This window comes from Mustela lutreola, chromosome 1, assembly GCF_030435805.1.
Source record: "Mustela lutreola isolate mMusLut2 chromosome 1, mMusLut2.pri, whole genome shotgun sequence".
NCBI lineage: Eukaryota > Metazoa > Chordata > Mammalia > Carnivora > Mustelidae > Mustela > Mustela lutreola.
Window position 1 is genome coordinate 247,786,729 of NC_081290.1, and position 9,436 is coordinate 247,796,164.

At 39.9% G+C, this 9,436-nt stretch overlaps 1 protein-coding gene across 1 annotated transcript in view; it reads right to left on the reverse strand.

Annotated features, from left to right (window-relative positions):
- Positions 1 to 9,234, reverse strand: part of SAAL1 (serum amyloid A like 1) — a 29,422-nt gene extending 20,188 nt beyond the window's left edge. Inside the window, exons 1-2 of the mRNA XM_059137701.1 lie at positions 8,967 to 9,234; positions 7,510 to 7,623 (exon numbers count right to left, since the gene is read on the reverse strand). Coding sequence (XP_058993684.1) covers positions 7,510 to 7,623; positions 8,967 to 9,098 — 246 coding nt within the window. The 5' untranslated portion in view covers positions 9,099 to 9,234. The remainder of the gene's footprint in view (positions 1 to 7,509; positions 7,624 to 8,966) is intronic.
- Between the last annotated feature and the right edge of the window lie 202 nt (positions 9,235 to 9,436).

The following is a 9,436-nucleotide window of genomic DNA, read 5'->3' on the forward strand; positions in this document are numbered from 1 at the left end:
TGTCAAATAAATAAACAAAATCTTTAAAAAAAAATTTTTTTTTTCTATATATACCTCCTTTCAGGCTCAAGGAAAAAAAAGCCATAGGTTAGAATTGTATCATTACACTAAAATAATGTTAGAGAGTCTTTGTGCTATCTGGACCCAAGACAAAGGAACAAATCCATAAACAAATGTAAACTAATTGTGGTATTTCAGGAATATCTTCTTTTTTCTGCCTTGAATGCTTTTACCTTAATGATCTTTCTAGCCACCAGGAATGTTAACTCATTCAAACACATCTGCTAGGGGCGCCTGGGTGGCTCAGTGGGTTAAGCCGCTGCCTTCGGCTCAGGTCATGATCCCAGGGTCCTGGGATCGAGCCCCGCATCGGGCTCTCTGCTCGGCCGGGAGCCTGCTTCCTCCTCTCTCTCTACCTGCCTCTCTGCCTGCTTGTGATCTCTCTCTGTCAAATAAATAAATAAATAAAATCTTAAAAAAAAAAAAAAAAAAAACACATCTGCTAGTTGTCTGGTAGCCTCTCAGACACTGGGGTGGGGAAAAATATCAAACTCATAATTCCTGTCTTCTAAGACCTTAAAGCACAATGCAGGAACAAGTTAAAACCCCTACCGGGTCATGCCCCAAATCGGAACTTGTGCTTTCAAAATTCTCAACAGAAAATTCTGATCACAGTGTTAACTGCAACAGCTTCATATCGCCTTCCTAGAGTTTGCCCAGGTCACAGGGCCCGGGGTCACACCATACCAGTAGATAAACCTGGAGTGGTCATATGATCCAATCTCGCACACTCCAAGACCAAATCACTTCGCTGTGGAGATCTGTGTGGTATAGTATTTAAATAAAATGAAGTTTTTGACAGTCTACTGCCTCGGATTTTCACCAAACTTGAAGTGTATATTTGCGATAGCTTAACTTAAAACCAGAAGCTTCCTGGCTTAGGTGAAAATGCTCTTCAAAGGGCCCTGGAGGCACCCCAAGGAGAGAGACAGTAATCCTTCATAGCAGTTGAAACCAAGGTAACCTGAATGACTGCTGACTAGAAGAGATATCCTGTAATTATTAAGAGAGCACAATCAGAGAAAAGATACACTGAAAGTGATGTCATCTGGGCAACTCTTAGGGCATGCAGAGACTGATTTATTTAAACGATAGTAATTCCTAGGGTAGCACAGGATTACATAGTCTAACAATATCAACACCAATTACAGAAATAATGGCAATTAACATTTACTGAGCAAGTGGTAAATAACAGGGAAGTGGTTTGGATACTATCTTATTCAATTCTCAAAACATCCCTATAAAGTAGTTATTATAATTAGTCCCATTCCACTAATAAACAGAAGTCTTTTTTTTTAAGATTTTATTTATTTATTTGACAGAGAGCGCAAGTAGACAGAGAGGCAGGCAGAGAGAGAGGAAGGGAAGCAGGCTCCCTGCTGAGCAGAGAGCCCGACTCCTGGGACCATGACCCGAGCCCAAGGCAGAGGCTTAACCCACTGAGCCACCCAGGTGCCCCTAAACAAAAAAGTCTTAAAAGGCTAAGCAACCTGCCCAAGATTACACAATCAGTAGAACAAAGCCAGGAACAGAAAACCCAGATAATCCTGACTCATGGCCACACTCTTCATCAGCACACCATGCTGCCTCTCCGCTATTCATTCAGTCACTCATGCGTTCATTCATTCATTCACTCTTCACCAACTATTTACTGCAAAACCCAAGTGACAGACACTGTTTGAGGCTCTGGGAGACGCATCAGTGAACAAGCTAGACAAGGTCCCAGTCTCATGGAATGTTTATTCTAGATGGCTGAACAAACAATAAACCCATAAAGAACTGATCTGAATGGTATAAAGAAGAGAGACAAGATAATATGTGCTACAAGCCAAGATGTGGGGAGGCTACCTCAGAAGAGGTGATATTAAGCTTTTAAGAAAAGGAACTTAAATCTATCAGAGGACACAAAGGCTGAATAAGTGTTATGCAACAAAGTGAACAGGTTTCAAGAGAGCACAGAAGATACGAATTCTGCCTGGAGTGTCTGGGGAGGCATCACACTGAAGAGGACATTTAGGCTGGGTCATAAAAGAGGAGAAAGATTTTGCTGGCTGGAGGCCATTCCAGGCAGACAGGGACATGAACAAGAGCATCAACACATGAAAATACAGAAAGCACCTGAAGTCTCTGGTCCTGCTCAAACACTAGTGGGAGGAGATAAAGCTGTGATACTGGAAAGACTTTATGCCAGTGATAAGTGGATAGCTCAGTTCTCTAGAGGTGCTTCAAGACCTACCCTAAGAAGGTGAAAAGGAGGCCAAAAACATGACCCTGCCTTCCACCAACAATCTTATTCAAATAGCAGCTCTGTTTTACCTATTTCATATTTGAGGATTTCACATTAAAATTTCATTTTAAAAATGAGTTCTGGTTCTTTAAAACTAATTTTTTTTTTTTTAAATCACAGCTTCTCAATAATTGTAAAACAAGTGGAAAAAAACTTGAAAGAACAACCAACTAAAAAAAAATTAAAAAAAAAAAAGATCAACCAACTTGATCTGACATTTATATGTGTATATATATAGGACATTCCACCCAGCAACAGCAAAATACACATTCTTTCAGTAACATGGAAAATTTCAAGATAAATCACATTCTGGGCTATAAAACAAGTCTAAATGTATTTTTTAAAGGATTCAGAGTGTTCACAGACTCCAGTAACAGAAAGGTAACTGAAAAACTCCCAAATACATGACATCTAAACAATGCACTGCTAAATAACTCAACAGCCGAAGAAGAATGAAAGAAAAATTAGAACTAAACTAAATGAGAGGAAACCCAAAATGCACTGCTAAAGCAACAGAGGAAAATTTATAGTGTTATATGCCTATATTAAAAAACAGCAAATTAAACCACAGTGAATAGGAGGAAAATAAAAAGAGATCAAAATGAAAATCAATGAAAAAGAAAACAGTAAAGCAACAGAGAAAATCAATAAAACAAAAACTTGGGCGCCTGGGTGGCTCAGTGGGTTAAGCCGCTGCCTTTGGCTCAGGTTGCTCAGGTCATGATCTCAGGGTCCTGGGATCAAGTCCCACATAGGGCTCTCTGCTCAGCAGGGGGCCTGCTTCACCCTTCCTCTCTCTCTGCCCGCTTCTCTGCCTACTTGTAATCTCTGTCTGTCAAATAAATAAATAAAATCTTAAAAAAAAAAAAAAACTGGTTCTTTATGAAGATCAATAAATTAAACTTCTAGACAGAATGATGAGGAAAAAAGAAGACACAAATTACTAATATCATGAATGAGAGAGCTATTACTACAGATTCTACAGACAATGAAAGGACAATAACATAATATTATAAAGAACTTTATGCCAATAAATTTAACAACTTAGACAAAATAGGTAAATTCCCTGAAGAACATAAACTACCTAAGTAACCCGAATGGCCTTATACCTATTAAAGGAATTCATCCTTTAATACCTTATACTTATCAATCCTTATACCTATCAAATGAATTGAATTTATAATCTTTTGCACAATATACTAAAAACCATTAAAGGGTGAATTTTATGGTAGGAAGTTATATCGCAATAATACTATTATTTCTTAAAATTAATAAATATATAAAACTAAAATATATAAAACAAGTAAAAAACAAAAGAATCTTCCCAAAAAGAAAACTCCAAGCTCAGATGGCTTCACTGGTGAATTCCACCAAATATTTAAGGAAGAAATAATATTAATTCTGCACAAACTCTTCCTGAAAAATGAAGAGGGAAAATTTCCCAATTGATGAGGACAGCATTACCCTGGTATCAAACCAGACAATGACAAGAAAATGAATTATCTCTCATGAAATTAAATAAAATTTCTAAACAAGATTTTAGCACCTTGAGAATCAATCAGCTTAGTTGATCATATTAACAAACTAAAAAGAAAACCACATGATCATCTCAAATGACTTAGCAAAAGCATGACAAAATACAAAATCCATTCCTGATAAAAACTCTAGGCATACTTAGAGACAGAGGGGACTTTCTCAGTCTGCAACTACATCATAATAATGGTTTAAGACCAGATGTTCTGTCTCAATTAAGAACAAGAGGATGCCCCCCTTACTGCTTTTCTAAACAACATCATACTGGAGCGCAAATATGCAAGAAAAAGAAACAAAAGCAATTCAATTGAAAAAGTAGTAAAAATTTTTCTTCATAAATCAAATACAGCTACAGGATATAAAAGATACAAAAATCAACTATATTTCTACATACTAGCAATGAACAGATACTGAAGTTTTTAAAAATGCCATTTATGGGCGCCTGGGTGGTATAGTTGGTTAAGCAACTGCCTTCGGCTCAAGTCATGATCCTGGAGTCCCTGGATCAAGTCCTACATCAGGCTCCCGGTTCAGCGGGATATCTGCTTCTCACTCTGACCCTCTCCCTTCTCGTGCACATGCATGCGCTCTCTCTATCTCTCTCTCTCTCAAATAAATAAATAAATCTTTTTAAAAATGCCATTTATGGGACGCCTGGGTGGCTCAGTTGGTTAAGCAGCTGCCTTCATCTCAGGTCATCCCAGCGTCCTGGGATTGAGTCCCACATCGGGCTCCTTGCTCCGCAGGGAGCCTGCTTCTCCCTCTGATTCTGCCTTCCACTCTGTCTGCCTGTGCTCGCTCTCGCTCGCTCTCTCTCTGACAAATAAATAAATAAAATCTTAAAAATAAAAATAAAAATGCCATTTATAATACCATGGAAAAATATGAAATACTTAGGAATAAGTCTGACAAAAAATGTGAAATACCTATACACTAAAAACTACAAAACTTTGCTGAAACAAATTAGAGAGGACCTTAATAAATGGAAAGATATATCTTGTTCAATTTATCAATTCTTTCTCCAAATGATCTGTAAATTCAACTCAATCTCAGTTAAAATCCTAGTAGGCATTCTGATGAAAATGTCAAATCAATTCTAAAATTAATATGGAAATACAAAGGATCCAGGACAACCAAACAACTCTGAGAAATAACAAAGTTGGAAGATTAACACAGACCGATTTCAAGAGTTCTTATAAATGTACGGTAATTAATACAATTATAAACATGCACAAATAGGTCAATGGAACAAAAGAGAATCCAGAAATAGACTCACATGTATAGAGAAGTGATTTCTGACAAAGGTACAAAGGCAATTCAGTGAAGAAAGGGCAGTCTTTTTAAGAAATGAGGTTGAAGAACTGGGCATCCATATGCAGAAAAAGTGAACTTCAATTCATACCTTGCATCACACACAAATATTAACTCGAAATGGGTCACAGACCTACCAGTAAAACTTAAAATTATAAAACTTACAGAAAAAAAAGAACACATACACAATTAAAAAGTGGGAAAAATCTGAACAGACACACACACACGCAAAAGATATATAGATTGCAAATAAACACATAAAAATATGGTCAACACTGTTAGTAATTAGGGAAATTCAAATTACAATTTCAATAAGAATCACTACACACTTATTAGTATGACTAAAATGAAAGGTCTGACCATACCAAGTGTTGGCAAGGATGAGGAGAAACTAGACCTCTATCTCATACACTGCTTATGGTAACGTAAAAAGTAAAAATCACTTTGGAAAATACACAATTTTTTACACAACCTATAAGAAACACAATTCAGACTATTTCTTAAAACGTTAAACATACACCTACCTTATGACCCATAATACTCTAGGTATTTACCGGAGAAAAAGAAACACATAAGTCTGTATATAATTACACACAAAAATTCAGTATTAACTTTAATAAACCATGAACAACTCAAATATCCACCAACAGAGTAATAAATGAATAAATTATGACATACACATGTAATGAAGTATCACTCAGCAATAAAAAAATAAATAAACTACTGACAGACACAACTGGCATGAATCTTAAAACAATGATGCTGAGTCAAAGAGGCAGACCTCTCAAAAAAAAGAATATGATCTCATTTATACAAAACTAGACAGTGCAAACTACTCTGAAGTGGAAGAAGGACAAGCCAGTGGCTGCCTAGAGAGGTGGAGGCCGGGAGGGGCAAGAGGAAGGGATTATGAAGGGGCATAAGGAAACTTTTGAGGGTGAGAGAGATGTTCTCTTTCTTGATTACAGTGATGGCTTCGTGTGCATGTACACACATAAAGTTTTTCAAAACTTTAAATTACGTAAGCTAATTATCACAACAGAAAAGGCTAAGTGATTCAAATGAATTATGGACAGAGTCCTGCCCTTTAAATAGGTGTCGTTTCTGCACATCAATTACAGCTCAAGAATACAGTTTTTTTGGTGCCAATTCTACCTCAATAAAGCCATCTCAAAAAAACAGCCGAAGCCAATGAATAGCCATGGACAATTTGTAAGACAGAAGAAAAGAACACAATTTATTCTGTGTATTAGGAAAAAGAAATTTCGGGGCAATGTGGAGCACAGAAGGGAAGTGAAAGACTAAAATAAGGATTTTAGGGGCGCCTGGGTGGCTCAGTGGGTTAAGCCGCTGCCTTTGGCTCAGGTCATGATCTCAGAGTCCTGGGATCGAGTCCCGCATCGGGCTCTCTGCTCAACAGAGAGCCTGCTTCCCTCTCTCTCTCTGCCTGCCTCTCCATCTACTTGTGATTTCTGTCAAATAAATAAATAAAATCTTTTAAAAAAATAATAAAATAAAATAAGGATTTTAATCAGGAAACTACTGCCAACAGTTCAAGTAATTAAGTAAGAGATTATGTATGTCAATCTCTTTTCATGTCTTTTTTTATCGTAAAATAAAGGTACTACCTATACCACAAGGTTATTGTGAAAAGCAAATAGAATAATACACACACGAAAATGCTGTTGAGCTACAGAATACAATACAAGGGGCGCCTGGGTGGCTCAGTGGATTAAGCCTCTGCCTTCGGCCCAGGTCATGATCTCAGGGTCCTGGGATCGAACCCCGCATCGGGCTCTCTGCTCCGCAAGGGAGCCTGCTTCTCCCTCTCTGCCTGCCTGCCTCTCTGCCTACTTGTGATCTCTGCCTGTCAAATAAATAAATAAAATCTTTAAAAAAAAAAAAAAAGAATACAATACAAATGATAAGATACTATTTTGTATTTATAGACACACGGGTCCTTCTTGTCCTCTTCTAATTTAATTGTGGTCATCAGCGGTCTCCTAACTTCTACCCTGCTCTCAAACACAAGAACAGCATTCTGTTTAGGCAGGTAAGTATGAGAACTTTCCTGGTTATGCACATTCTTGCATTCATGATAACTATATATTTAGACCAAATCTAAAGACAGCTCAGATCCTCTAGCTTCAGAAACAAAAGTTGAGCATTTAAGCTCACTCCCTATACCCCTATGAGTGATTACAAACACTGAAGTATTTTTCCATAGACTTAAGGACTGAAACTTTAAAAAAAAAAAAAAAATCCATTCACCACCTCCTTACCCAAAAGTCTTCTCACTTTTGTTTCCAACCCCATACCTCATCCATTGACATATCCCATACTCTGCAAATTTCATTCTCCATTTCTTCATCGAGCTCCATCTGCTGTTCCTCATCATCTGAGCTGGATTTGGTGTTTTCAGGGTTAACTATCTTCAACAGAAAGGAAGAAAAGTGATGATAAAAGCAGTCCACAGTACTCATCACATAATATTATCCCAAATCATTCACAAGTCACGAAGACACTGACCTCAAAGTATCCTCTCTTGCAGAAACCTTGTTTAAAAAAATTACTACCCTGGGTAGATCTATTCATGCACATTCATGGAGTAAACACTGTTATTAGGCACTGGGGTTGAAATACAGAGGCAAATAAATTTAACCCCTTGCTTTCAAGCAGTTTAGGATCTAGAGAGGAAAAGATACATAAGCTAATTATCACAACAGAAAAGGCTAAGTGATTCAAATGAATTGTGGACAGAGTCCTGAAAGCAAAAACCACGGGCCAATGACGTATGCCTGGAGAAGGTGGGCAAGCTTCTCCTAGGAGAGAATCTTCAAGCTCAATCTTTGAGGGAGAATAGGAGTTTGTCATGTGAAGAAGGGGAAAAGAACATACCTAAGAAAGTGCAAGAGTTCAGAGTTAACAAACGGCCTAGTAATGCCTGGGGAATGGTGAGCAGATGAGGCTGGGGAGGTTGCAGGGAGCCCTGGATTCCAAGCTAAGAAATAAGCATTTTTCTCCTGCAGGCAAAGAGGACCAAAATGAGTTCCCACAGACAATTTGCTTTTTTTCTGTTGGTTTGTTTTTTAAGGACGATTTTTCCGGCAGCTTTGCCGTAGATGCACTGGAGAGAACAGATCTAAAGTCAGGCAGTCCGTGAAACGAGGGAGAAGAAAGTTCACGTTTATTGAGAGCTTCTATAAGCCAAACACCATGGTAAGCACTTTATGCCCCTTGTAATCTTATCTAACCTACACAATAAACCTATATACAATAATACAGGTATTTTCGTCGCGGTTTTTTTGAAACTGAAAAAGAAATCGAGACTCTGTGAGGTTAGGTGACTTGCCCAAAGCAGGTGATGAAGCCACGCTTTCGGTTATCAGAGCTGCAGGGCTCCAAATCACCCGTACTTTACTACAACAAAAGTCCACGAAATATATTAGGCCCCGAGCTTCGGAAACGACAGTGGGAATGGGGAGCAAAAAACCGAACAATGTCACGGTCAGACATTTTCGGAGAATATGCAAAAGTAAAATATTTTAACTGTAAGCATTCCCGCATCCCTCCCCCTCTACCTCCCCTCCCTTTGTGTGGAGGGGCACCGGGAAGTGGCTCCCCGCAGTCTGGGGAGTCCGTGGAGGCGGCCCGGATGCTAAGCGCGACGCCTCGAGAAGGGTCGTCGGGGAGGGGTGCTGGAACCGGCTGCCAGAGGCGGGACCAGGGGGCTGGGGCAATGTGGGGGAGCCCACGCGGGCGCGACATTCTCCACCTGGATGAGCCCGCTGAGGACGCCGAAGAGCCAGTGTTTGCTGTAGACGGTGCTTCCTATGCAGTCTCCCCCGGCCCCCTCCTCTCCGTCCTGGTCCGGACTCGGTAGAGGCGGCGAAGGGTTGCGGTCCATGATTTTGCCTCCACCCGCTCAAAGAAGACGCGCCGGAAGCCGCCGAAGGAGGCGATTAGCGTTCTGGTGCCAGAGGGGCCGGCGCGCCCGGCGCGGCTCCCGCCACAGCGCCCCCTACTGCCCGGATCCCTGAGGCCGGAATGCTCCGTTCTGTGCGCCCGCCCACGGGCTTAGGATCCCAGACAACTTGATCTCCCCCAACCCCACCCTACCTAGGATCCAAGCTTGGCCATATTCATATTTGTTATTTGTCACACTCCTAGGACCAGATAGTCCATCTCCTTGGGGGCTCTTAGACTGATTGGAAGGGACAGGGAGTCGGGGACAGTGTCTCTGGG